The sequence below is a fragment of the Phytophthora ramorum genome (assembly GCF_020800215.1).
Source record: "Phytophthora ramorum isolate Pr-102 chromosome Unknown Phyram_PR-102_s0011, whole genome shotgun sequence".
Lineage (NCBI taxonomy): Eukaryota > Oomycota > Peronosporomycetes > Peronosporales > Peronosporaceae > Phytophthora > Phytophthora ramorum.
Window position 1 is genome coordinate 500,899 of NW_027150657.1, and position 26,631 is coordinate 527,529.

The 26,631-nt window shown below is 56.8% G+C and overlaps 13 protein-coding genes across 13 annotated transcripts; 8 read left to right on the plus strand and 5 right to left on the minus strand.

The window, feature by feature from the left end:
• Positions 1-270: 270 nt before the first annotated feature.
• On the plus strand, positions 271-1,570 carry KRP23_10966 (Ribonuclease 3; the record flags this gene model as incomplete). The annotated part of the gene is made up of 4 exons (XM_067881467.1): positions 271-1,065; positions 1,138-1,280; positions 1,345-1,405; positions 1,469-1,570. 4 exons carry the CDS (start codon positions 271-273, stop codon positions 1,568-1,570), a joined length of 1,101 nt encoding a protein of 366 aa, XP_067740774.1.
• A 160-nt stretch (positions 1,571-1,730) lies between these two features.
• Positions 1,731-2,297, minus strand: KRP23_10967 (uncharacterized protein; the record flags this gene model as incomplete). The annotated part of the gene is made up of 2 exons (XM_067881468.1): positions 1,731-2,196; positions 2,266-2,297. The coding sequence occupies 2 exons, from the start codon at positions 2,295-2,297 to the stop codon at positions 1,731-1,733; spliced, it is 498 nt and encodes a 165-aa protein (XP_067740775.1).
• A 200-nt stretch (positions 2,298-2,497) lies between these two features.
• KRP23_10968 (uncharacterized protein) lies at positions 2,498-3,675 on the plus strand (the record flags this gene model as incomplete). Its single annotated transcript, XM_067881469.1, has 4 exons — positions 2,498-2,665; positions 2,744-2,881; positions 2,955-3,148; positions 3,210-3,675. The coding sequence occupies 4 exons, from the start codon at positions 2,498-2,500 to the stop codon at positions 3,673-3,675; spliced, it is 966 nt and encodes a 321-aa protein (XP_067740776.1).
• Positions 3,676-4,000: 325 nt separating this feature from the next.
• On the minus strand, positions 4,001-4,495 carry KRP23_10969 (putative 60S ribosomal protein L37-A; the record flags this gene model as incomplete). Its single annotated transcript, XM_067881470.1, has 3 exons — positions 4,001-4,140; positions 4,216-4,351; positions 4,493-4,495. 3 exons carry the CDS (start codon positions 4,493-4,495, stop codon positions 4,001-4,003), a joined length of 279 nt encoding a protein of 92 aa, XP_067740777.1.
• A 440-nt stretch (positions 4,496-4,935) lies between these two features.
• On the minus strand, positions 4,936-7,109 carry KRP23_10970 (ATP-dependent DNA helicase PIF1; the record flags this gene model as incomplete). Its single annotated transcript, XM_067881472.1, has 6 exons — positions 4,936-5,363; positions 5,432-5,487; positions 5,569-5,630; positions 5,707-6,757; positions 6,815-6,945; positions 7,023-7,109. 6 exons carry the CDS (start codon positions 7,107-7,109, stop codon positions 4,936-4,938), a joined length of 1,815 nt encoding a protein of 604 aa, XP_067740778.1.
• An 861-nt stretch (positions 7,110-7,970) lies between these two features.
• Positions 7,971-9,791, plus strand: KRP23_10971 (uncharacterized protein; the record flags this gene model as incomplete). The annotated part of the gene is made up of 1 exon (XM_067881473.1): positions 7,971-9,791. The coding sequence occupies one exon, from the start codon at positions 7,971-7,973 to the stop codon at positions 9,789-9,791; it is 1,821 nt and encodes a 606-aa protein (XP_067740779.1).
• Positions 9,792-10,084: 293 nt separating this feature from the next.
• On the plus strand, positions 10,085-10,798 carry KRP23_10972 (Interferon-induced GTP-binding protein Mx1; the record flags this gene model as incomplete). The annotated part of the gene is made up of 2 exons (XM_067881474.1): positions 10,085-10,361; positions 10,431-10,798. The coding sequence occupies 2 exons, from the start codon at positions 10,085-10,087 to the stop codon at positions 10,796-10,798; spliced, it is 645 nt and encodes a 214-aa protein (XP_067740780.1).
• Positions 10,799-10,944: 146 nt separating this feature from the next.
• On the plus strand, positions 10,945-12,208 carry KRP23_10973 (uncharacterized protein; the record flags this gene model as incomplete). The annotated part of the gene is made up of 2 exons (XM_067881475.1): positions 10,945-11,511; positions 11,633-12,208. The coding sequence occupies 2 exons, from the start codon at positions 10,945-10,947 to the stop codon at positions 12,206-12,208; spliced, it is 1,143 nt and encodes a 380-aa protein (XP_067740781.1).
• A 408-nt stretch (positions 12,209-12,616) lies between these two features.
• KRP23_10974 (Interferon-induced GTP-binding protein Mx3) lies at positions 12,617-14,767 on the minus strand (the record flags this gene model as incomplete). The annotated part of the gene is made up of 1 exon (XM_067881476.1): positions 12,617-14,767. The coding sequence occupies one exon, from the start codon at positions 14,765-14,767 to the stop codon at positions 12,617-12,619; it is 2,151 nt and encodes a 716-aa protein (XP_067740782.1).
• A 188-nt stretch (positions 14,768-14,955) lies between these two features.
• KRP23_10975 (uncharacterized protein) lies at positions 14,956-18,568 on the minus strand (the record flags this gene model as incomplete). The annotated part of the gene is made up of 2 exons (XM_067881477.1): positions 14,956-16,167; positions 16,238-18,568. The coding sequence occupies 2 exons, from the start codon at positions 18,566-18,568 to the stop codon at positions 14,956-14,958; spliced, it is 3,543 nt and encodes a 1,180-aa protein (XP_067740783.1).
• Positions 18,569-19,056: 488 nt separating this feature from the next.
• Positions 19,057-19,338, plus strand: KRP23_10976 (uncharacterized protein; the record flags this gene model as incomplete). The annotated part of the gene is made up of 1 exon (XM_067881478.1): positions 19,057-19,338. The coding sequence occupies one exon, from the start codon at positions 19,057-19,059 to the stop codon at positions 19,336-19,338; it is 282 nt and encodes a 93-aa protein (XP_067740784.1).
• A 522-nt stretch (positions 19,339-19,860) lies between these two features.
• Positions 19,861-21,056, plus strand: KRP23_10977 (Peptidyl-prolyl cis-trans isomerase FKBP8; the record flags this gene model as incomplete). Its single annotated transcript, XM_067881479.1, has 3 exons — positions 19,861-19,966; positions 20,062-20,175; positions 20,245-21,056. 3 exons carry the CDS (start codon positions 19,861-19,863, stop codon positions 21,054-21,056), a joined length of 1,032 nt encoding a protein of 343 aa, XP_067740785.1.
• A 798-nt stretch (positions 21,057-21,854) lies between these two features.
• Positions 21,855-22,742, plus strand: KRP23_10978 (putative formaldehyde dehydrogenase AdhA; the record flags this gene model as incomplete). Its single annotated transcript, XM_067881480.1, has 1 exon — positions 21,855-22,742. One exon carries the CDS (start codon positions 21,855-21,857, stop codon positions 22,740-22,742), a length of 888 nt encoding a protein of 295 aa, XP_067740786.1.
• Between the last annotated feature and the right edge of the window lie 3,889 nt (positions 22,743-26,631).

Here is a 26,631-nt window from a genome sequence, read left to right on the forward strand (position 1 = left end):
ATAGCACATGTCGTAAAACGCAACTGTTGTAGCAAAACGAGTTGTGCATGACTCGAAATGAGCACATACCAACTCTTACACGGACCCGTCCAAAGTAACAGAAACCAACTTCAACGAGTTGGAAAATATGAGCACTCAAGAAATGTGGCAAGATCTTCTTGTTCGGCTTCCTCTTATGAGGTTTCAAACTACAAAGATTTATTGCGGCATGTCCACCGGTCCAACTATCCTATTTACCAGGTTTTTCTTGTCTGCCACACAACGTCAACAATGGCGAGCAGCATGCGCAAGATGCTGCTGGTCGGATGTCGCCGTGCGGTGACCTCTACAAGCTCTCTACGCTCGTTTTCTTCGCGTAGCTCCCTTCCGGACGGGTTCAGGAGCCCTCAGGCCGTTGCAGATGCAGTTGCAGCTGCTCTAGCGTCCGAAAACGACGCCGACAGTGCTGCCAGACGCAGCAAAAGCCACTCGCCAGCGGATCCCAATCAAACGGCCAAGCTGGAACGCCGTCACTTAGAAGGGGATGTGATCGCTACCAAGAGTATCACCGCGCAGCAATTGTTGCACCCAAAAAGCACTCCAGACTGGCAGTTGATCAAGCCTGAACACTTCGAGAAGGTCCCGACCCCCAAGGGCTGGAAGAAAGGACTGCAGCAGCTCCAGGAGCGTATCGGCGTGCAATTCCAGGATGTGGCACTGCTGCAGAGCGCTCTGACTCACCATGGATGTCTGCCGAGCAATCCCGTGCCGGAGGACGTCCCCGTGGTGCGCCTGTCGAACCGCTGTCTTGAATTCCTAGGAGACTCGCTGATCGGGGCGGCGGCGGCGGGATACGTCTTCCAGATGCTGCCGAGACACCAGGAAGGGCAGCTTTCACGAGCCAAGTCGGCGCTTGTGAATAACGATACGCTGTCGAAGATCAGTGAGGATATGGGCATCACAGACCTCTTGCTGTGGCCTCCAGGGTTCAGTAAGGCGAGTGCCGCACCGGTTATTGTGAAAGGCCGAGTCACCATTGCTGCTGGCGCGGTGGAGTCGCTTATTGCGGCTATCTACCTGGACCAGGTACGAAGCTTTTGATGAAACCCAGCGGTGCTTTAATTTACTTACTGGTTTGTTGCTGCATTCGTTCGACAGGGAATGGAGACTGCGATGGATTTCGTGGCAACACACATTCTTCCTCGCTCGGTTGAGTACGCCACGCGCGAGGTCATTTGGGAGCCCATTGTCGAGCTACAGAATCTGCTGCAGGGTCACTACTACGGCCAACCTACCTATAAGTAGGAAACTGTAAAGTTGTGACGGGAGTGAACGGTGGACTAACACTCGTCTTGCCATGTTCAGATATTTGCGGGCCCCTGCAAACGCTAGCGAGTACACCGTGGAGCTCTACGTGAAAGGACGGGTACGCAAAGGCACTGAGCTGCTAGTGCTGATAAAGATGCTGACGTCATTTGTTGTTGTGCAGCCCATTTTGAAGGCCAGTGCTCCCTCATACAAGCTCGCTCGAGGTCGTGCGGCGGAGGCTGCCTACTGGCATTTCGAGAAGCTACTGGGCCCTGCTCCGTAAGCCAAACGAGCAACTCGATCGATGCTTAGAATTTAGATTAGTTCGTTAGCAAAAAAGCCTCTTTCTACCATGTCAACCGCCGTAGCAAGGCGTTACACAATAAGAGCAAAGAGCAGCTGCATCTCGACGTGAGTTATCCGAACTCCGTCAACGCTTCAGCTCAGAACTCGGCTTCGTCGCTAGACTCGCCGTCCTCATCGTCCTCCTTGTCCTCCTGTTTCGCAGGTACCTTTGGCGCCACTCCAGTTGCAGCGGCGATCTCCTCCGAGGCCAGCGCCATGGCCGCCACCGCAGCGCGACGTCGGGAGCGAGGTATGATGTTGGACGTGTCGACGCCCACCAGGTCGTCCTCCGTCATCTTGATCTCTGGCTCCGACTCGTCTCCGCTGTCTTCGCTGTCGTCGCTGTCCCGCGTCCGCCGCTTCTTCTGCTTGGGGGCCATGTCCTCCTCGTCACTGTCCTCTTCCTCGCCCTCCTCGGCGTCTTCATCCTCTTCATCCTCATCATCCTCATCATTTTCATCCTCCTTCTTTTCCTTGCTCTCTTCCTTTTTGGGCGAAAAGAACGACGAGATCTTCTTCTCCTCGGGCGCCTTGCGCTTCTGACCGGCGACTTCCGTCTCAACGCTGCAAAAAGTCCATACAAAAGCGTCAGAGCTATAATTTGTGACGTTTCATGGGCTGTGGAGCTCGTACGGCTTGGTTGCGGCCTTCTCGTCGCTCGCCATGATGCAGCAGGTTCTTGGGGTGCAGAAGGAGCTGGCACGGACGCAGGAGACGCAGAAGTGAGCGGCGGACAGCCCAACGATGGTTGTTGGCTCGGATAAAAATAGCTGGCGGTAGAAAACCGGTAATGTATCCATTTTTAAATGTAACCATCTTAGCCGGTAAAATGTAGCCATCTTAGCTGAAGAGGCGTGAGAAGTTTATGATGGAGACTGACGCTCCAGCTACGACGGACGAGCCCGTTGCGCAAGGCGAAGAGGTGGAAGCTGTCGTCGCGGTGCCCTCCGTGACGCCTGCTCCGCTGGAACAGGCGTACCGAGCGCGATACAATGAAACGATCGCTCCCCCGGGTGGTCCGCTGTCTCGAGTGGCAAGGAGAGCTGTGTGGTACATGAATTGGTGGATCTATCTGACTCAAAGGTCGAGTGTCATTGTGTGCTACATGTAGATCCGTCCACCTAATGAGTTCCCACCCGAGTCAAAGCGAGCGGACCAGATCGAAGAAGCGGAGGAAGATCTGGAAGTCGACATGGAGGAGCTCAAGGCGGCGGTGCACGCCTACAATGTCGACTTTCAGCAGCGCATCGTAAGCTGAAACTCTTGCCTGATTGTTGCGAAACTCTATCCGACCTGTTGCTGCCTGCTCTGTGGCCGTGCAGGATGCAGTCAAGCAACGTGGTCGCGACCTCGAGTCGAAACTGGGCACAGAGCACGAGGCCATGATGGGGTCGATCGAGCAACTACGGATGGATTTCCGTAAGCAGTTCCAGACAGCCTTCCTCACGCTCGAGCAGAAGACGCTCTCGCACTTTGCCCGGCTCGAGGCACAGGAGATCAGCTGCCAAGAGAAGAAGTGCGTTCGCTTTTGCTTGTGTTCGACGATGCGTTGTACACTAACGTTGTTTAATCTGCAGACTGCACGAATGCGATGCCGAGTTCCGTACGTTCGCGTACACGACCGTGCCCGAGATCATGGAGAAGCTACAGGGCGCCATCACGCGGAAGCTGGAGAAGAACCACGAGACGTTCGACATTGAGAACGCCAAGATTCAAAAACGCGAGAAGAAGACGCTGCACGCTCTTGAAAGCAACGAGCGCAAGACGGACGCCAGCTTCCGCACCGAGAACGCTCGACGCGTTGCCAAGTTCCAGGAGAGAGAAGAGGAATTCCACCACGTCATGCGTGTTGACAACCGTGCTGTCGAACGAGATCAATCCTCGCATGTGCAGGGTCTGGTAGCGCTCCGTGCTCAGCTGCGGGCTGATAGCATGCTACGAGAAAAGGAAGATCTGGAAATCCTCGACAACTTGTCTTCGTCATTCGGCAGACTGCAAGCCAGCATCCTCGAAAACCTAGGAGAAGACACCACAGCAGCATAGCACAAAACCACTCACCAAACTGCATACCAACACGAACAGAACCACAAAAAGACAGTGGAGGAACGGCTAAAGGATGTGAATATTGGATTGGAAGGTCGTAGGCGTCTCATGGAGGCCCGAGAAGCAGTAGACGGTCGTCTCCGCACGCTTTCGCCTGTGTCGTCGCTCGTCTCGTGCTGCAAAAGCTCCACGGTCCGCTCCAAGTTCTTCTCCAACAAGTTTCCACGCTCCCGGTCGCCGTCTTCCTGTCGCTTCGCTAGCTACTTGTCGATTTTTTTACCCCAAGCTGCCTGTTGTTCCCTGTTCCCCTCGAGAGTGAGTGTACTTAGTTGGTGGCGGCCTTCTTCGAGACGGCCGACGAGCCCTCGCGGAAGCCGTTCTTGAAGCGACGCTGCACGTTCTTCAGGTGGCGCATGCGGCCAGAGCCCGTCGTGCGACGACGCAGGGCCTTCTGGCTCCAGTTGTCTGCAATGACAGTAAAGCCCAATCATCAGTTCTCTGCAGAGAAAACTTGCTACATATTGACAGGCAGGCACGTACACTTGCGCATCTTGGCAGCCGGGTAGCCACACGAAGAGCACGTGCTCTTCTGGATGTGGTAAGAGCTGCGCCCACACCGTCTACAGATGGTGTGGGTCTTGTTGTGGCGCATGCCGAAACTCTGCGTACCTTTCGTCTAACATTGGGCACAACAAAGCGTCAGTCCTGCATCCTACGTAGTTGGTCCTGTCCTGTGCTCCGTCTCCTGCGCGTCCTGTTCTGATTGGGTCGGGCGCTGTAGCTGAGAGGAGGCGGAGAGGAAGGCCCACAATCGTACCATCTTGGATTCGGGCTTGGGACTTTAACGCGGAGCGGAAGGAAGGGTAAAATAAGTCTAGCGGTGGCGGGGAGGCCGGAGGCGCGGCGCTGGCCATACAAACGGGCCTTCAAAACGCGGCCCATACAAACACCAAGTCAGTGTGAGCCCCGCTTCACTCGGACCAACCAAATGCAGGCGGGTTAGGGCGGTGCGCCTCGCCGCTTTTCGACGAGTCGCAGCGCTTTATTTTGTTTGAGCCCCCGCGATTGGACTATTATTCTGGCTGGCCACGATTCGAAAGTGAATCGTGCGCACCTTAAGTTGCTTCGAGAAGGACCGATTCGAGCAACTTTCGCGGTGATGTGGACCTCTGAAGGACAGCTGGGAGGACATTTGACGTTGAAGTTGTCTTCAACTTGGACAGTTAATGCAGTCCGCAATTATTGCAATAAATTAATATTCTAGTAGCCCTGCATGGCCTCGTAGAAGTCCACGACGCGCGTGTCCGCCAGCCTGCCTCCGTTCTCCCGCACCCGAACACGCAGTCGCAGCCCTTCCAGCGAGCGCACGCGGGACAGTGCCACATAGGCCTGGCCAAACTCGAACACGCGCGACAGATCCAACACAGCGGCGTCGAACGACAGTCCCTGGCTCTTGTGGATGCTGATGGCCCAGGCCAGCGCCAACGGCAGCTGCCGGCGAGAGGCTAGCACCGTGTCCGCTACGCGCACGGAGAAGTCCTCCTGCCCGATGATCTCCGTCACGCCGTTGGAGAAGCGCACAATGGGCAGGTTTGACTGCGGCGTGAAGCCTTGCACGATGCCTCGCGAACCGTTCACCAGGCCGCGCGTGGCGCTCAACGTCTTGATGAGGAGGACCCGGGCGTTTTCTACAAAGAGATTCCAAACCAGAGCAGTGAGTACATGACGCAGAACAGAAGTGGATGACAATTCGTACTCTTCAATGATAGCTTCACTGGAGCAGGAACGGCACTGAGGAATTCGGTTTTGCCACTGTCGATGCAAGAACAGGCAGTAGTTTGTAAGTTTGATGACAGCATGAAGTGATTATTAAGCTGTACGCAGTACACGTACCGATCTGCCGAGACGTAGTTGTATCTTTTTCCTCCCAGTTCGTCGAGGGCCCGAGTATTCGTCTGCCGAAACGAATATCATAGCAAGCAGTAAGTATCACCCAAACCAACAAAGAAAGAGCACCATCTGCAGACGTACCTGCAGCACGTCGTCGTTGTGTGAGAAGATGTGGATGGCGTCATCGCTATCATTGTCGGAAATCGGTTTGTAGCGCTCGTTGAGCTTGTTGATCATTGTCATAGTCGGCTGTCCGACTCGGAACGCGTTAAGAATGCGCACAAACTCGTCTTCGCGCTGACGGAAGATCTCTTGAAGTACAACCGTCTCGGTGATGCCTCGGACCCACGCGCTACTCTCGAAGCAAAGCAGTGGTGCTGGTGCTGCATCCGCAGCCTTGCCACGCGTACGCCGGCCGACCGGTGGTAGCTGGAAGAAGTCTCCTGAAAGAATTAGTTGGATGCCACCAAAGAAAGCAGTACTACGGCGAATCTGCCTCGCAACAGCTTCGAGGTCGTCAAAAAGTCGCCCATCCAGCATCGAAACCTCGTCGATAACAAGCACGCGTGCGAGTTTCCATCGAGCCACAGCATCTTTCTTGCGGGAAATCTGTGTCAGCAGCTCTTGCCTCGACGTGTGAGCGCGCGGATCAATGCCCGCAAAGTGGTGGAGCGTCATGCCGCCAATATTATACGCTGCGATACCCGTGGTGGCCGTAGCAAACACACGCCCCATGGCATGGCCACAGCCGTGCTTCAGAAGATGCTGAAGCAGGAACGACTTGCCTGTTCCAGCACTGCCCGTGAAGAAGACGTTCTTGCCCTGTGCGACAAGCTCCAACACGCGCTGTTGCTCGGTCGTCAAAGTCGTTCCCCTGTGATCCGGTTGCAGCGGAGAAGTCGAATGACGCGAGGTCTTTCGTCGTCGATGTCTGCCTTCCTGAGGTGGCGACTGCGAGCTGTTGGTCAAGTCTGTTAGTGCACTTCGGGAGCGCTTCACGCCAGCTCGACGCTCCTGTACAGGAGTGGATGGCAGCACTGGCACAGATCTCCTCGCTACTGCCACTGGCGCTGCAACAACAATCCTCGACTTGGAGATGCCACCTGTTCGAATGCAAAAGTCCCGCAGCGCCACCATTTCCTCCGGATCGCCGTCGCGCAGGTTAAACTGCGTGATACGCGTCCTCTCACGTCTACCACGATAACGAGTGTCAACCACCTTTCCACAAATGCAACAGCACGGCACCAACCTGATGAGCGCAAGCTTGCCCATGGCCGCGTAGCTCGAGTAGACCTCGTACTTGTGCGCCTGGAGCTTGAGTGCCTTGTGCAGTGGTGGGTCGTCGCTCATCACCTCCAGTCCGCCGCGGCGTCGAATGACCTGGCAGCAATGGCGCACAACACGAAAGGTTAATGGTTACAGTATTGGTGGTATCGATACAAATGTTAGCTGCGCACCACCGCTCTCGGGTACAGCGCCGTGGAGATGTTGCGACCGGTGCAGCCGTCGGCCAATTGCAGCTCCACCGTGCAGCGCACTGCCATGTTGGAGGTGATGGCGATGCAATCGTGGCGGACTGCAGTGCTACGGGCAGAAGGGGCGAGGTGGTGCTGTAGACGATGATCAAGCTTTTGAGTTGCACTATTGAACGTTTGAATTTTGCCGGCGGTTTTATGAACGGCCAAAGTGTGAAATTCAAGTTTCACATTTGAGGCAGGTCCAGGTGATTGGCACGCGTTGGCGATCCGGCCAAGACTTCCTATCTCGTGCTGCCCAAAGAGTAGCTCATCATGCGATGAACACGCCGATATCTAAGATGCAGGACGGAGTTTGAAGGAGCTGGATCAAGCGAGTACACATAGCTGTCGTAATTCATGGGGTTTGCCTCGCCGTGCTGGTGGTGGTGCTTGGTGTTTCCTGAAGCAAGCATTGGTACCAGAGCATTATGCAGTAACTTCCGGGGGGCTTTGGTCGCGTCGTGACCAGGTGCAAGCCCATCGCAAAGCTAGCGTCATGACGTGAGAGGTGGTCTTCTATAGTCGCCTTCGCTTCCACGTCCCCCGCCAGAGCCAACAAGGCGAGAAAGTGTCGACGTCGAATGCAAATCGCCGAACTCCGTCGCCAGCATTAGACATCAGTCCCCTCACTTTGTGGTCGTCACAGCGCCAGCTCCAAGCCGTCAAGCACCACCAGCATCCCCCCACTTTCCACCTCTAATCGATCTCTCGTCCACATGCTCGAAAACTCCACCAAAAACAACGATAAAAACCCTTTCACTTCAACTTGTCATCTGCCCGCTTCTGTCAAGGGCCGTGCGTCCAGCAGTAGCCACTTCACTCTCCAACTCGCGTCCGAGGCCCCAATTCGACCGAAAGCCTCCAAGCAGCCTATCCACCCGCTTCGCCATGCCCGCCACCCGTAAAGACGGCGACCAGCGCTTCGTGTTCCTGGACCTGGACTCGCTGCTCGCCTGCGTGTCCGCCCACGTGCTGACCCACGAGGCGCAGTTCCACACGGAGCTGGCGCGGCACTCGACGGACGTGGCGCTGGTCCCCGAGCGGCTCACGGTGCTGCTGAACGACCAGCATCCGGCGCGGGTCCAGTGCTGGAGAGGCACCTACTGTGCCAACCCCAATGTGGCCGAAGCCAGGGCGCTCGAGGCCGTACGCAGCGACGGCGGCGTCGCCATCCACTGGCAACTCACGCAAAAAGGGACGCCGCAGCACCCGACGCTCGAAAAGATGCTCACGCGCCACTTGGCCAAGCTTGGCGCCGTGAACGGAGCTAAAAAGACCTTAGTACTAGCTGTAGGAGCCCTTAATAAGAGCCTCAGGAGCTGCGTCGACGCCTACTTGAAGGCGCAGTGGCACGTGCAGCTCGTGACGCTGGATGCGTGCTACAAGAAAAGCAACTGGACGTTCGAGGACGGATTCGACGTGAAATGCATGGACAAATACCTTAAGAAGTTGCTGACAGGGCGCCACAGCCGGCCCGAGGTTGAGAGGAAAGTGGGCTCCCCCACGCTGCGACCACGGCAACGTATTGGCAGTTCCAGCAGTTGTGGCAGCCCCGTTAAGCCTTTCGACGGGCTGTCGCTGCCGCTGGAGTATTTCCAGGAAGACAGGAGAGCGGGGATGCTCGACCAGGAGATTGGTGACATCGAGCGCCGGAAAACGAGGTTAGCAGCGCTGCCGACGGGCAAATACGCGCTTGGCAATCGCCAGCGCCATGTCTTTATGAATCTGGACAACGTTGCAGGCGCCGTTTGCAATAGTCAGTGGCTCTATCAACGTATTGCAGGCGCTACCAGCGGCTACGATGTGCGGCTGAATTTCCGAGCTTTGACGGACCGCGTGTGTGGAACGGATGCGGCTTTCGTGAAGTGCCGATTGGCGGCGTACCGCAAGATGCCGCGCGAGTTGGCCTTGCCCTTGCAGGAGTTCGACTGGGCCATCAGTGCGTTGAGTCCGAGCTCCAGCGGGAATAAGGGGCTGTACTACGTGTTGTTGGACTTGTTGGAGACGACAGGCTCGGCGAAGCACAAGAATACGCTCGTGCTGGTTATGGGCGACGGCGCTCTTGGCGGCAGTGGGGCGGACCAGAAGGAGGCGACGAGAGAGCTGCTGGCCAAGTTCCTCGAGAAGAACTGGTTTGTGGAGATTCACTCGTGGCTGCACGCGCTGAACGACTGGTTCTTGGATATGCAAGAGCAGTACCAGTACCGTGTCGCGGTGAAGCCTTTGGACGACGCAATCCATGAGCTTGTGTATCTGAAGCAGGATGAGGGGGACGCGTGGGTGCCTCCAGTGTGGCACGATCCGTCGGGGCGCCAGCGTGGAGCAGCGGATGCAATTCGCGCAAACTTGCAGACACCGCAATCGCCACGTCCTCCGTCTGCGTGGGCGTCCACTGCGATTCCTACCACTTCCCTGTTTCCGACGACCCCGTTCTTGTCGCTGGAGCAGAAGTTGGAGCAGAAGATGAAGCTTGAGGACGAGCGAGAAGACCTGCTTGAGCGCTTACGCAAGAACCAGGAGGCGCTGGATGCGCTCGAGTTGGAAGCGTGGTCGATGCAGATTTGCCAGCAACAAGAGCTGGCACGAGTGGCGCAGCAAGCGAGCGACAAGCAGTTGGCGATCCGCATGGCCCAGGAAGAGGAGATGCAGCTGAAGCTCTTGCAAGAGTATGAGCAGTCCCAAGACGAGGAGTCGTGGGGCTGGGCCTGATCTTCAGGGTCAAGAAAGTCTAAGGTGAGGCGTGAATCAGTCCATCCGTGACGTCGACGTATTCCAAATACACGCCACCGTTTAGCTTGAGTCCGCGCTGTATGGACTAACGATTTGCCGTAGACGTGCGTCAATCTGTCCAAGCGGCATATTGTGTGACTCCACCATGGATCTCAACGGCGCTAAGGGGCTACTGCAGCAAGCGCTCTCCTGTGAAGGGGAGCGACGAGCTGATTGACAAGCTGCGAGACATCGGTCTCGGACAGTACGTTGGGCTCCCGCAGATCGCCGTCATGGGCGACACCTCCAGTGGCAAGTCGTCGCTCTTGTCGGCTCTTTCGGGCGTCTCCTTTCCGTCCTCCGACCAACTCACTACGAGATGCCCCACGCAACTTGTGCTCTCCAGAGCCGACACCTTCCGTGGCAGTGTGCGCCTCGTCCGATTCCAGTCTGTCAGTACTGGCGGCGACAACTCGTCCGACGACGGTGAAGAGAAGGAGACCTGCAGCGACTGGAAGATGTGCCCGACGCCATCACCAGACTCACCAAGAAGCTCGTGGACGAAGGCCAGTACATCAGCGACGACCAGATCGTGATCGAGATGAGCGGTCCCGACCTGTCCCAACCTCACGCTCACAGACCTACCAGGGCTGGTGCGCACAGTGGGTGACCACGAAGACCAGAGTATCATCCCGAGAGTGCGTCAAATGGTGGATCGGTACATGCAGCAGGAGCGTACGGTGATCATCGCCGTCGTACCGGCCAATGTGGATATGCACAATACCGAAATCCTGCAGGCTGCGCAGGAGGCGGATCCGAACGGTACTCGAACGATTGCTGTGGTGACGAAGGTGGATTTGGTGGACTGCTGGGGCGGAGTTGGCAGTGCACGAGTTGTTGCTCAACAAGAAGAAGCGTATGCATCTGGGCTACCACGCAGTCAAATGCCGCAGTCAGCGCGAGTTGACGAAAGCACGAGTATTGAGAAGGGCGTGGTGAATGAGTGACGGTTCTTTCGGCAAGCACGAGTACTTGGCAGCGACTGCCACCGCACTTGTGGGGAGTTCCGAGGCTGAGTGAGCGTCTGGTGTCAATTCTCCAGAGCATCATCCGTCGTTCCTTGCCGAAGGTGGTTGCCGAGATACGTTCTCGCATGGTTTGCATACAAAAAGAGTTGTCGAAGCTGGGCTCGTCCTTGGATTCACCTGGTGCTCAGCGCCAACAGTTTGGCAAGTGGGTAAACCAATACCTGCGTCTGATGGAAGCAAATATGACTGGACAGTACGAACTGCCATCTCCACCAAGTACATCCCAGTGCTGGGCGTCTGAAGCTCGATTGCGTGCGACCCTGCGGCAAAAAGACCTCAGTTTTCGTGTCGACATTGAGGCTACAACAGCAGACAACGTACTTGGGTTTGGTGACTCCGCACGACTGGAAAAGGCCGCTGAAGGTAGCAAATCGGACAACCAAGTGGATGTTGGTGTGGGAGACAGCGTTCTTGTCCAAGTTGGACGTCAGGAGACGATGCTATGCAAGGTGATGGAGACTCGTGGCACCGATGTGCTGTGCGATAAACTGCCACACGAGTGGCTGGGTGCTTCACGCTGGAGTTTTACTTCCGATATCGCCGGTTCTGCTCAGAGCCATGGATCGGCAACGCTGAAGCAGTTTATCCTAGCGAACCGCGGCGACGAGCTAGCTATTTTCCCATCGTACCGAGTATTTTGCAGTTGCGTGCAGCGAAGCGTTCGAGAATGGGAGCGCCCTGCGATGCAGCTCCTTGAACACTACCACACCCTGACAAGATCAGCCTCGCTTCACTTAATCTCCATGCTTCTAGCATGACTGCGGTACTGTGCGGGTCAAAGAGTTCTTCGAGGAGACAACCGATCGAGTTCTAGGAGTGCTGAAGGAGGCGGCACAACGGGAGCTGGAGCTGCTACTGCAACACGAAGGTCGACCGTACACTCAAGACCAGCGTCTCTACGATGAACTTGACAGGCTTCGACGACGTGCTCTCCAAGCTCGACTGGAAGCTGCTTTGCCGCCTGGAGATAAACATGGCCTCGTGTCGCTTGCTGAGGTTGCACGAGTGTTGGGAGGAATCTCGATGGGGCCATTTGCAATGTCTTCAGATGACCGCGAAGCGCTCGAGATCGAAGTCGCGCTACGTGCGTATCTGGAGGTGGCCTCGCATCGTTTTGTTGATGTGGTGCCTATGAAGCTGAACGGTTTACTGTTAGATGCGTTCGTCCGCGAAATGGAGAGTGAACTGTTGGGCGCTGCCACGGATGAAAAGGTGGCCGAACTGCTGCAAGAGGACGATGACACGGCGATTCGTCGTCAGCAGCTTCGCAACCAACTCAAGGTTCTTCAACAGGGGAAACGGATCATCGAGAACAGCAAGTGCTTGTAGCTCGCAGGACACAGTGAGGACGGAAGATGCTGAAGAATGAGTGTGGGGCATCTCGTAGTGAGTTGGTCGGAGGACGGAAAGGAGACGCCCGAAGAGGCCGACAAGAGCGACGACTTGCCACTGGAGGTGTCGCCCATGACGGCGATCTGCGGGAGCTCAACGTACTGTCCGAGACCGACGTCTCGCAGCTTGTCAATCAGCTTTCGCTCTTCTTGGGCCTTGACAGGTGAGCAAATATTTCTTGGACGAATTCTTAGTATTGGTCATATCGAAGGATGAAGTAGAAGGTTTGGTGTGCTTGAACGAGGAAATTGAAGAGTGAGAACTGCCGTGTGTTCTTTAAGCGCAAAGACATCCCGTCGCTAGCAGCAAAAAGCCAGGAAAGTAGCTAAAAGCTACTGTTACCGGTTAGCAAACCAGCTCAATCTCCTGCTTGGCATTGACCAAGCAATCAAGTTCCTCCTTGAGTTGTTGGCGCTCAGCGATCTTGTGCTCCGAATCCTTCATCAAGCGAGCGAGTTTCTCGTCCGTCAACCCGTTGAGCTCGTTCGTCATTTCAGCCACAAACCTGCGCAGGACCAAATCGTTCAGCCGCATCGGAATCGCGTCTACGAAGCGGGGCACCGCCACATCCAAGTACGCTTCCAACGCCACCTGCATCTCCAGCGCCTCGCGGTCTGCAGTAGCGAGTGTCACCGCTTCAACCGCCTTCATCACCTCAGCGAGCAGAACTTTGCCGCCCGAGTCGACAGGAACAGCAGTCTTGACCTGCTCTTGGAGAGCTTTCAAGCGCTGCTGGTCCAGCTCTTCAAACAACCGGTCGTCTTGAGTGTAAGGACGGCCTTCAGCCCGCAGCAGGGAGTTCATCTCTCGATCTGCAGCCTCAACCACGCGGTCAAGAACACCGGCAGCCGAGCTGCGGATGAACTGGACCACTCGAGAGGTAGCACAGACCTCACCGGCCACAAAGTCCGACACGAGCTTGGTCTGCTTCTGGTAAGCGCCCAGCAGCTTTTGTGTTGGTGGGCCCCACTTGTCCACGCACTGGCGGAACAAGTTGCAAAAGACCTGGTAGGACGGGAAAATCGCGAGCTCGTCGCCTCGGTTCTCGCGAATAAACTGCTTCAACACTGCGCGCCCGTCAAAGCGCCAGTGCTCCTTGGACTTCCACTGGTTGTCGAACTCTTCGCAGCAAACGTCCGTTCCGTTGATTCCTTTCACGATTCCGCTGCGCCACTTGTCGTCAAGTTCGATTTGCACGGCGTCTCCCACTGCGACTTCCTCTTGACGCTCTTTACCTCCCGCCCCAACGACGTGGTCCTTCGTTTCATAAATTCTTTCTCGAAGAGCAGCCTCCTTCACACGAAGCACAGCGCGAAGGCGAGCGTTGATCTCATGACCAACCGCCGAGCCTTTCAGTGCTGAGTTGGAAGCTGGTAGCAGGTCGTACTGCCCAGACATGGCGGCTTCTATCAGCCGCAGATATTGGTCGGCCCACTTGCTGAACTGCTGACGTTGGGCAGCCGGAGATTCCAACGGCGTGCCAAGCTCCGACAGAGCCTCGTGCGTCTCACTTATAAGACAACTGATCTCCGTGATCACCTTAGGCAAGGACCGACGGATATTATCCTGCAGAATCGCCACCAGCCGCTCGCTCAGCCGCGGGACTCCCCACAAGTGCGGTGGCAGTCGCTGCCAGTACTCGTGCTGCCCGAAGAACGTCAACTCATTCACCACGCCCTTCTCAATACTCGTGCCTTTCGTCAACTCGCGCTGACTGCGGCATTTGACTGCGTGGTAGCCCAGATGCATACGCTTCTTCTTGTTGAGCAACAACTCGTGCACTGCCAACTCCGCCCCAGCATCTACCAAATCCACCTTCGTCACCACAGCAATCGTTCGAGTACCGTTCGGATCCGCCTCCTGCGCAGCCTGCAGGATTTCGGTATTGTGCATATCCACATTGGCCGGTACGACGGCGATGATCACCGTACGCTCCTGCTGCATGTACCGATCCACCATTTGACGCACTCTCGGGATGATACTCTGGTCTTCGTGGTCACCCACTGTGCGCACCAGCCCTGGTAGGTCTGTGAGCGTGAGGTTGGGCAGGTCGGGACCGCTCATCTCGATCACGATCTGGTCGTCGCTGATGTACTGGCCTTCGTCCACGAGCTTCTTGGTGAGTCTGGTGATGGCGTCGGGCACATCTTCCAGTCGCTGCAGGTCTTCCTTCTCTTCACCGTCGTCGGACGAGTTGTCGCCGCCAGTACTGACAGACTGGAATCGGACGAGGCGCACACTGCCACGGAAGGTGTCGGCTCTGGAGAGCACAAGTTGCGTGGGGCATCTCGTAGTGAGTTGGTCGGAGGACGGAAAGGAGACGCCCGAAAGAGCCGACAAGAGCGACGACTTGCCACTGGAGGTGTCGCCCATGACGGCGATCTGCGGGAGCTCAACGTACTGTCCGAGACCGATGTCTCGCAGCTTGTCAATCAGCTTTCGCTCTTCTTGGGCCTTGACATGGGTGAACAAGTTGTTCTTGGAGGCCTTGGTCATCTTGAATGGAAGAACGGACGGCGAGGTAGTGTGCTCGACTGGGTAAGTTGAGGAATGCGACTGGCAGACAATTTTGCAATGGTGTTTTAGCGAGCTTTCAATCAACCAGGATGGAAGTCTACCGACTTGCAGAGTGAAAGCTAAAGGATTTTCTTATCATTGTCAGCCTCTGTAACACGCATCTTCACTCAAAGAAACACCTCGGCGCTCTTGATAACGCCATGTTGTTTCATTTCCATCGCGAACCAGTTCGTCAGCTCTTCCTCCATGAGAAGCGTCTCGTTTCGAGGACACGCTCCTTCGTCCGGCACTCTCTTGGGCCTTGGTGCTGTTCGACCCCCAAAGGGAAGTCGATCTCTCAGCTGCTCCACGCAGTTTCGCCATTGCTGAGCCAGCGAACTCTCCTTCTCTCGGATGCGAAAGCTAAAGCAGACGAAGAGCAGGAAGCCATAGCGACTATCGTACTCGACCTCGACTTCCACGGGGATTCCGGGCTCCAGCATCCCCGCCGCAACTCCAGCACTGAACGGAGACACGGAGTTTCCCGCTAGAGTACCAGTAGCACGGTCTGTGTCTCGGTTGTTCCGTGTTCGCAGTTTCCCGAACGCTTTCAAGACGAGGTCCTTCAGCTTGTGTTTCCACGAAAGGGAGCCGCCATTCAAGAACGCGACGCTCCTGCGCGGGTGGGCGCGCTCGTCGTTGCACGCCTGTAGGCCCAGGTCTTTCCACACAACGCGGCGCACCTCCGACGCAAGTTGAGAAACGCTCTCCTGCTTGTCCAGCACCCGAGTCCCCAGGAACAGCTCGAACTTGTCGACGTCGATGGCCTTGTTCACCTTGATCCGCAGCGTTCGCCGTCCGAACTCGACCTCATGACTCTTTTTCCTCTTGTACCGGATCAACGCGTAGACGCAGCCAGCCATCCAAAGCATATTGAGCACGAAGAACAGCAGAGGTACGTCGATGATGGGTTTTGCGAAGGCCGTCTCCACCCATTCGGGCATTTCCGCGTTCAACGTTCCGCCTGGGATCCGGTCCAAGAGCGTGAACGCGAAGCTGCCTGCAAGCAGCACCTGCACCAGCTCGAGGGACGAACCGCACTGCTCAACCGCCAGCGACGAGTCTGCGAGCACTTTGGTGTTGCCTTCCACAGTCTTGAAAATGTCTTCCAGCTCGGAGGTGTTGAGCACCTCCGCCATCTGCCGCAAGTTGACGACCTCGTATTTTGCACCGTGCACGAGCTTCTCTAAATCGCGTGCGCGGAGGAGGATATCGCGGTGCTGCTTCTTCAGGTCGAGGTAGCTGAAGATTGATTCCTCTTCTTCTGTAGCGTTTGCCGACTTTTGAGGAATCTTGACGAACTCGAGCGACTCGAGCAGATAGCCCAGCGTGTCGGTAAACTGAAAATACAAGAAGCCGAGACCCTGTTAGTACGAGCCATGCAGCACACGTGTACAAGAGCTCACGTACCAGAATGAGGTCGTTGGTTGCTTGGTTCAACTTGCCTCGGATGCTAACGAGGTGGTGTGGGTCTTCTTTGGCTCGGAAAATGAGCTCTCGGATGTGCTTGAGCAGTTCCTCCAGCACGAAGATGCGTGTGAAGAAGCTACGCAGGAACATTTCGCGGCACAGAAGCGAGAAGTACGAGATGAAGATTTTCTCGAAGCGCTTGGAGGCGGAACCGGCGATCAGCATGCCGTCTCGACCGACTATCAGCACACTGTCCTCGCCGATATCGTACGCACAGTGAATGTCACCCAGTACCTGCTTCAGTTCGTTCTCAAAGTCCCCTCGGTCCATGTATTCCAACCCCGGCATGAACGGGTCGATCTGGTCAGCCATGATCATGTTAAACTTGCCGCGATTCGCGATATCACCGAGGAAGACCATGTCGAGCAAGCTTGTCTGGTACGAAGAGAGCAGGTCGTCCATAATTTCAGACGAGTCTTGGTGGATGTCAACCAGCAAGCGCGACAACAAGTCCACGGAGATGCGGTCTGCTCTTTTGTCCAGGATAGCGTCCACCTTGATCCCGTAGAAGATGGTCCCGTCCACGTTGAGGTGAATGCCAAAGTTCTCGACCTGTACGATCCCATCGTCTTCTGGGAAGTTGATCTCGGCCTCGAAGTTGATGTACCGCACGGGGTCATAGTCGAGAATCCGCACCTCCGTTAGGCCGGGCGGCACTTCGAACTGCGTATCCGTCGGGCGGTCGTCGATGAGCGAAGTGAAGAGCCCTCCCTGGCATCGATCCATCGACCCGAGGCGCTCGTTCAGCGCGACGATCTGGTTGGACCCGAACGGGATCCACTCGCCCACAAGACACACGGGGTTGGCCAGCACTATCGCCTCGGACAGCGTGTCACGGATGTTGGACTGTCCGCTGGCAGCTTCCAACGCTCGGTGGGCGTTCGACGACAATTGCTGGTAAGCTTCCAGGCTGCGTACGCATTGCGGGACGAACGGGCTGGACACGTACGACACGTCCTCGGTTTCAGTCACTCCCGAATACCGGAAGTACCCGATGGACTCTAGGATAAAGCGGCCTTCTTCGTTGAACTCGGGCTCTTCTTCAGTAGCCTGGATGTCTCCAGTCAGCACCGTAGTAAGATGCTTGCCGCTGCCCTTTGAGAACGTCCACGCAGGAACGTTTGCCTCGGTAATAGTCAGTGGATCTGGTGGGTCTTTGATCGGGATGTAGCGGATCTTGAGAAGCTCACGTCGATACGGTTTGGGGGCGAAGATGAAGGCGTCGACGTTGGCCTTGAGCTCCTTGCTGACTTGGGACAGAAGCTGAAGTCCGCGTAGAGAAACCTGGAAGGCCGTGACCGAGTGGTAGTCCTTGGTGGAGAGCTTGAGGCCGTTGATCAGGTTGGCTTCACGCAGGTCGTCGATGGCGGACTTGCCGTCCTGCGTCGTGTTCATCCAAATGCGTTTCGGTCGTCCTTCCTGTGCGATGACCATGGCTGCGGGTGCGTAGTCGAAGTTGAGTCCTCCGGCAGCGATCCCCTCGTACATCAAGACGAGGAGAGGGATCTGTCGAATCCAAGACTCCTTCTCCTCTTTCGTGCGCGCACACACAGCATACCTCGAGAGCATGTAGAGCAGCATCACGTGGTCGGTCGGCCACGTCTCCCTCACTGTGCGCCCCGTGTCGTCGCCTTCCTTGGACATCTCCGGCAGGGTGAAGGTCAATTCGTCCGAGTCCCCCGCTTCGTCTTCATTGCCACTAGCTGCTGTTTCTCCTACCGGAAGAGCTGAATTGGACCCGGACGGATCGGTCTGTTTCGACATGCGAGACCCAACGCGTGACCCGCTGTTGTTTATGGTTTGTCGACGATACGGCTGAGTAGGAGCTGCAGAAGCCCCGTCACTTGGTTTCAGGAGACCCGAACCTGTGCGTGGGTCTACTTCACTTCGGGGAGACCTGACGCGGGTTGACAACTTGCGTGGGGTGAGTCCCTGACCTGGTTGCTGCGATGACGGAGGATGAGGTGAGGAAGTTGCTGAGTCTGCACTTCCTGGTACGGTTGCCTTGTTTTCGCCTACCGAAGTGGCCGTGCCGTCACTTTGGAGATCACCATTTTCAGGCGACCCAGACGCCGACTCAACCGGTGCAGGCGGGCGAGAGGCCATGAGCTGCTGCCTCGGCGACGCTGGAGGCTCAGGAGGTTTCGGGATGAGACGATAGGCGGGGCTAGTGGAGCCGCTCGTGGTGGGGCTTTGCTGTCTGGGAGACTCCTCAATGATCTCGTCGAGGTGCGGGATCTGGCCTGGAAGAGGATGATCTCTAGTTGCCATCCATCTGAGAAGATGGCAGCGGGGCGGGGCGGAGGAAGCTGGTTCAGGAATGGCACGGACTGCGACCCCCCAAGACAAGTCGTTTCACTACATGTAGTTCACTGAGCTGTAGTTCGTTGACAACCAAATTGCAAGTCACTGCACATTTCAATGGAACGTCTGCATGGAGAGCGACTGCCAGGAGTTGAAATCGACTCACATGGAGTGGAACGATGGCGAGATTGTCATCATCGAGCTGTCGTCGAGTGAGTACGACCACTTCGGCATCCGTTCACTTGAAGCGATGACAACGCCAGGGAATACCTGAGGTCCTGCGGTAGCTCGTACGTGAAACATCTTCGCCGATACGAACCTGACGAAAGTTTTGGCCCTTCGAGTGCAGCAGGAGGTGCTCTGCCGGCTGGGCTGAACGACACGCCCAAGGTGGAGATCGGCTTTTCGCGCCGTTGGAGCGACAATCCTGGCCTATTGGACTGGAAGGCCAACGAATGGGCCACGTTTCCGGGCGTTCGCTACATCCTTTGCGTGGCGGTGAAGAAGAACCTGGCGAGCGCCACCTACAAGCTTACACGGTGGAGCAGCAGGGACACAGATTCCCCGTTCAAGACCCCGAGCCTGTGGTTGCCCCGCACACGTTGCTGACGCTCGACTCGCGTTTGCTGCTGGGCTGGCAGCCAGGAGCCTCGCTGCCTGCCCAGTTCCCTGATCTGTTCGTCGTGGGCCTGTACGAGGTCCTGGGATATGCTCGTCAAGACTTTCCTCAAGCTTAAGTTTGCAGCTATTCTCCGTAGCGCAGCAGTGGTAACGTTAGCCACTCTTTGCGCTCGCAAGCAAAGTGATGGGAGAAACTACTAACCGGGGCATGCCTGGTCACCTCTCGAGCTACTCCATGCGAGAAAACTTGAGCTTTTGGGCTCTCCAGGAACACGTTCTCAGTCAGCCTCTGTCCTAGCCAATTCGACGACAATAGTAGCTCATCAGATGAAGAATCTTGCGTCTGCAGGTACAACAAGCTAGCTAGCTCAGAAGCCTCACCCAGACAAGTACGCGCTGCTTCCATTCGCCAATTGTTAGTCGCTACACCAGCAGAAGAACTTCTGGCCATTCGAGAGAGCGACAGCGATAGCAGCTCTGCGTGAAGACACGTCGAGACTGGAACGTAAGAGACTGCGGATCAAAAGGCAACTTCTTTGACGGAAACTGTATGTGGAACATCGATTTTCCAGCCGTAATCGGACCCACATGTCTCCTCGTTGGAATTTGGTCGCCACGTCAGTCGTCATTTGACAATTATGGTGGCGATCAGCGAGTCCGAGCGCGAGGGGTTCGACGATGTCTTGGGCAGCGGGGGAATCTTCCGCAAGATGCTGACGGTGAACACGGACGGTATCCAAGCAGGTAACGCGCTCGTGCAACCGTCATCTCCATCCGCATTGTATCTACCGAGATATCGCCACTTTACTGAGGTATTGACACGTGGAGCTCTTGTGCAGAATTCGGAGAAGAAGTGGGCGTCATATACTCAACGTGGGAGCTCAAGTCGGGGCAGAAGGTGGTGGCGGACGAGGCCCGCAAGTTTCGTATTGGAGACGGCGAAGTGATGCCTGGTACGGGCTTTTTGCTGTAGTTTTGCTACACTAGCAGAGAACTTAGCCGTGTTCCTGTCTGTGACGCAGCGCTGGAGCTCGTGGCCAAGATGATGCACGTGGGAGAAGTGTGTGAAGTGCGCTGTGACGCGCGCTTCGCCTACGGAGACGTGGGGCTGGAGCCGCACGTGGCTCCAGGGGCCGAGATGAAGCTTGTGGTGGAACTCTGCCGCGTGGGGAAGAAGATCACGGCCGAAATGGGCTCCCAGGAGCTGATCGTCGAGGCCACGCAGAAGAAAGAGAGCGGCAACCGCTACTTCAAGGAGAAGAACTACGAGCAGGCAGCCAAGCTTTACAAGCGCGCGCTCAAGCTGCTAGAGACCTGGGAACACTCGGAGGAGGACGCCGCGCAGTGCAAGGACCTTCTCCTCGCGCTGGGAAACAATGTGGGCAACGTGCAGCACAAGCTCAAGCAGTTTAAGGAGGCGCGTCAGTCAAGCCTCGAGGTGCTGCAGCTCGACCCGACGAACGTCAAGGCCATGTACCGTGTGGGCCAGATCGCGCTGGACCAGAACGAGTTCGACGAGGCCAACATGTTCCTGCGCAAGGCTCTCGAGATTGAACCGAAGAACGCCAAGGTGCGCCAGCTGCTGGTGCAGCTGAAGAAGAAGAAGCGCGACCAGAAGGCGCTGGAGAGGAAGTTGTACGCGAAGTTGGGCGGCAGCAACGCGACTGAGACAGCAGAAACCGGCAAGGTCTCTGCGCTGGTGGCGCGTGTTCGACAGAACCCGGCGCTTATCGCCGCTGTGGTGACTGTGATCCTTGCGATCGTCATGTACGTGTATATCGGGAAGCCGAACTACGAGGTGCCTGCCACGGATTCGGCGCCGCAGGATGATTGAGAGCACGCTGCAGCAGGCCAGTGCCTCAACCCTTCTGGTGACTCAAACGTACGGCTCCGCCTCGAATCAAAGGTTGGAGTTAACACTGCGGTGTGGACAGACTTGTTCACCCCCATTTGGCTCTCGACAACCGTGCTAATATAATACTCTGTTTGAGATTCGATCGTCTCTTTTCCGCTGCGTTGCTGCGAACTCGACCACCGATCTAGACGAAACACTCCTGGTGCATGGCCGAGCTGAAGGAGAAATGAGCATGGTTCAAATGCCAGCAAAGACTGCTTTCAGTAGACACCAACACAGGTGCAACGTGTGTAGCCATTTCGCGTCGCGTCGCGTCACTTTTGAAGCAAGTACCGTGCTTAACATTTAAAAACACCAAAACAAATACCTTTCAGAAATAGTACTCGTCAACAGCTATTCTGAGCTTAAAAACACTGCAATATTAAATCCACCGGTGAATACAGATATATCTCAGAGCGAGGCCGTACGCTCGCAGATACATTGCTCACGCGACTTGGCTGCTTGGATTGCTGCACTCGTCGAGCTCATCTGCAGTCGTGCCAGTGGCACAAGTGAATCTCACCTAAGACCCCAAGCAGCAGCCACAACCTCCACGTGAACATGTCGGCAGCCCCACGCACCATCAAGGCCCTCGCCTGCTTCGGCAAGAGCGAGGAAGTGCAGCCCTGGGAGTACGAGTCCCGCCCGTTGGGCTCCGAGGACGTGGAGATCAAAATCTCACACTGCGGCATTTGCGGCTCGGATCTGCACGTGATCGACAGCGGCTGGAAGCCCACGATGTACCCGTGCGTAGTGGGCCACGAGATCGTGGGCGAGGTGACCCAGGCCGGCCCCGAGGTGAAGGACCTCAAGGTTGGCGACCGCGTGGGTGTGGGCGCGCAGGTTTGGGCCTGCCTGAACAAGGACCCCGCGGCTCCGTGCAAGGACTGCGCCAAGGGCGCTGACGCCTACTGCCACGGCATCGTGAGCACCTACAACTCCAAGTACAAAGACGGCAGCAAGACGTACGGCGGCTACGCCGAGTACGTGCGCGTGTTGGGCGCCTACGCTTTCAAGATCCCGGACAGCATCCCGTCGGACGCCGCGGCGCCGCTGCTGTGCGCCGGCACGACCGTGTTCACCCCGTTCAAGGAGGCGGGTGTGAAGCCCGGCGACCGCGTGGGGATTGTGGGCATTGGCGGACTCGGCCACATTGCCATCCAGTTCGCCAAGGCCATGGGCGCCGACGCTGTGGTGGCCTTCTCGCGCTCGGCGAACAAGGAGGAGGAGGTGCGCTCTCTGGGCGCCGACGAGTTCGTCAACTACTCGGACCCCGTGCAGGCCAAGGCGGCGGAGGGCTCCGTGGACATCCTGCTCGTGACGGCCGACGCCGACGGCATGCCGTACCAGTTGTTCCTGAGCTTCCTCGCGTCGCGCGGCACGTGCATCATGGTCGGCCTGCCCAACGACGAGGTCAAGTTCAAGCCCGCTCAGGTGGTCATGAAAGGCGCCAAGTTTGTGGGCAGCCACATCGGCAGCATCCAGGACGTCAAGGACATGCTCGCGCTGGCAGCCGAGAAGAACGTGCGACCAGTTATTCAGAAGATGCCCATGAGCAAGGCCAACGAGGGCATCCAGCTGCTGCGCGAAGGCAAAGTGCGCTACCGTGTTGTGCTCGAGAACTAAATGGATAGAGCTTATGACAAGAGGAGCGCGCCTAAGTCGCTTCAACACTGCTCTCATTGCGTTGCATTGGTCCATGTAAGCTTAGCTGGTACGGAGCCTCCGAGAGCATTGGTTATTAGTCCTTGCATGCAAGTCCACACATCTCGGACGCGTCAGCAAATCGTGGGGTGACTCATCCAGCTGAAGTCTGAAGTTGAACTGCACGGCTGCGACACAACTCAAGATGCGGCAGTTGGAGCTTTTGTTCCTGCTGGCTGGAGGTTGAGCGCCACAAGACTCGGCTCTGCCTGTACAAGCACTGGTGACTGCTTTTCATCCCGATACCGGCTCAGCCATATCTGAGAGTGCGGATATCGTTTGACTTCGCTGACGTTTTTGCTGATGACAACGGACTTCATGGTCCAAGTCATTTACAGCACGAATATGCGTTGGTTCTCAGAGATAATGATGCACCACATGTAACTTACAAGCTTAAAGCTGCCAACTTGTCGCGGAACGCTGCTATTATTATAGTTTGGGACGGACAGGTGAATCAGTAAACTTACCCGACAGGCTGCAACTGCCTCTGGCCCTGAACACCATCCAAGCGGATTAGATCAACTTCCCTGTCCACGTCATCCCGATTAGTAAAGCAAATGCCATGCGCAAGCAAGCAGCCGCCGTGAGCTGCGCCTTTGAACACCACATCGACAGTCACTTTGCAATTTGCCACCAACTTCACAGCAGCAGACAACAGCAACGATGTCCACCGCCCCGAGAACCATCAACGCCTACGCCGCCTTCGGCAAGGACGAGGAAGTCAAGCCCTGGCAGTACCAGTCCCGTCCGCTGGGCGACGAGGATGTCGAGATCAAGATTTCCCACTGCGGTATCTGCGGCTCCGACCTGCACACGATGGAGAGCGGATGGGGTCCGTCGACGTACCCGTGCGTGGTGGGCCACGAGATCGTGGGCGAGGTGACTCTGGCCGGCGAGAAGGTGAAGGACCTCAAGGTCGGCGACCGTGTGGGTGTGGGTGCCCAGGTTTGGGCGTGCCTGAACAAGGACCCTAGCGCCCCGTGCAAGGAGTGCGCCAGCGGCGACGACGCCTACTGCGCGCACAAGGTCTGGACCTACAACGACACGTACAAGAACGACGGAGCCACTTCGTACGGCGGATACGCTGACTACGTTCGCGTCGCTAACGAGTACGCCTTCAAGATCCCGGACAACCTGCCGTCGGACGTTGCTGCGCCGCTCCTGTGCGCGGGTGCGACCGTGTTCACGCCTCTCAAGGAGGCTGGCGTCAAGCCCGGCAAGCGTGTCGGTGTTGTCGGCATTGGTGGTCTTGGCCACCTTGGCATCCAGTTCGCCAACGCCATGGGCGCCGACGCTGTCGTTGCCTTCTCCCGTTCGGCCAACAAGGAGGCCGAGGTGCGTGCTCTGGGCGCGACGGAGTTCGTGGTGTACACGGATGACAAGCAGGCTGCTGCGGCCGCTGGATCGGTCGACGTGCTGCTGATCTGCGCGAACGCCGACAACATGCCGTTCACGAAGTTCCTGAGCTTCCTGGCTGTGCGCGGCTCGTGCATCATGGTGGGTCTGCCGAACGACGACATCAAGTTCAACGCCTTTGGCGTGGTGGGAAAGGGCGCCAAGTTCGTGGGCAGCAACATTGGCAGCATCCAGGACATCAAGGACATGCTGGAGGTGGCGTCCAAGAAGAACGTGCGTGCGGTGATCCAGAAGCTGCCGATGTCCAAGGTGAACGAGGGCATCGACATGGTGCGCAACGGCACGGTGCGCTACCGCGTCGTGCTCGAGAACTAAGACGTAGCGAGTAAATCAATGCTACAAGCCTTCGAATGGATCTCATTTCTTGCGACGACGGGTTCTGCTTCAAGAACACCCAAGCAGCGTTTCCAGGATACGAAAAGGCAGTCTGAGTGATGTGCGGTCACTTGTAATGGGTTCCAGCAGCTACAGTACTCGGGAATTTGGTCCTTGGTGGTTGCTAGCTCATTCTGAAATCTGCCACGCAGGACGCACAAGCACCAAGAACGAAGAAGACCTCAAGTACCGATCATGTCGACTGGACCACGCACCATCCACGCGTACGCGTGCTTCGGCAAGAGCGAGGAAGTCAAGCCCTGGCAGTACCAGTCCCGTCCGCTGGGCCCTGAAGATATCGAGATCAAGATCTCGCACTGCGGCATCTGCGGCTCCGACCTGCACACGATGGACAGCGGATGGGGCCAGACCACGTACCCGTGCGTGGTGGGTCACGAGATCGTGGGCGAGGTGACGCTCGCTGGTGACAAGGTGAAGGGCTTCAAGGTCGGCGACCGTGTGGGTGTGGGCGCCCAGGTTTGGGCGTGTCTGAACAAGGACCCTAGCGCCCCGTGCAAGGAGTGCGCCAGCGGAGACGACGCCTACTGTGCCAGCCGAGTTTGGACGTACGACGACGTGTACAAGAGTGACGGTGCCATTACGTACGGCGGATACGCTGACTACGTGCGTGTGGCTCACGAGTACGCTTTCACGATCCCCGGAAACCTACCATCCGATGTGGCGGCGCCGTTGTTGTGTGCCGGTACCACCGTGTTCACGCCTCTCAAGGAAGCTGGCGTCAAGCCCGGCAAGCGTGTCGGCGTTGTCGGCATTGGTGGTCTTGGCCACCTTGGCATCCAGTTCGCCAACGCCATGGGCGCCGACGCTGTCGTTGCCTTCTCCCGTTCGGCCAACAAGGAGGCCGAGGTGCGTGCTCTGGGCGCGACGGAGTTCGTGGTGTACACGGATGACAAGCAGGCTGCTGCGGCCGCTGGATCGGTCGACGTGCTGCTGATCTGCGCGAACGCCGACAACATGCCGTTCACGAAGTTCCTGAGCTTCCTGGCTGTGCGCGGCTCGTGCATCATGGTGGGTCTGCCGAACGACGACATCAAGTTCAACGCCTTTGGCGTGGTGGCGAAGGGCGCCAAGTTCGTGGGCAGCAACATTGGCAGCATCCAGAACATCAAGGACATGCTGGAGGTGGCGTCCAAGAAGAACGTGCGTGCGGTGATCCAGAAGCTCCCCATGAGCAAGGCGAACGAAGGTATCAAGATGGTGCGTGATGGCACGGTGCGCTACCGCGTCGTGCTCGAGAACTGAAACCACGACCCAGCACGGCTCCGCTGCGCTGCCACCAAGCCGCCTCAAGGGTTAAGTCGTTTTCGACCACCGATGTTTTATGCTGCAACGTTCAATGCATTTCTTTAGTGAGTAGCAGTGGCCATCTCATATCAATGCTATGAGATGGACGAGGAGGAAGCTTGCAGAACCTCATTGCGTCCTTGATGCGCTCGATCTCGGAGATCTCGCTGAGCCCGTTACCGAAGCACGCGCTGTCGGTCGTCATAGAACCACTGCAGCACATCCTACTTCTCACCCACATCCTCGTGCTGATGGCACAATTCGCGCCAGACGCGTCCGACAAGGCGCAAAACTATAGGATGCCAAGGTCGTCCGATGAAGTAGCGAGACAGAGCCCATGATATAGAGATACCGGCAAATACCTGATCAAAAGCCACAGAGCGCTTCATCGTGACTGTACGATAGCGAATGCCAATTCGTACGTGGATGCCTGTCTGTCTCTCCTGTAGTAAACGATTTCTTCCCATTCGAGAATTGCCAACGAGACGATGACGTGCAAAGTCTCGTACCGTGTCGCGGGTGGAACGTAAGCGCCTGGGAAGGGGATTTCCATGAAGCATGAGGAGATGGAGGGCATTGATCGTTTCCGAGCAGTACTTGCCTAGCAGCGTCCGGACGAAGCCAACGACGCCCAGCACAATCACCTCATGTATTTGATAATTGTGGCGCGAGGCCACTGCTGCTTGATACATTGGTCAGCTCAAAGCAAAACCCG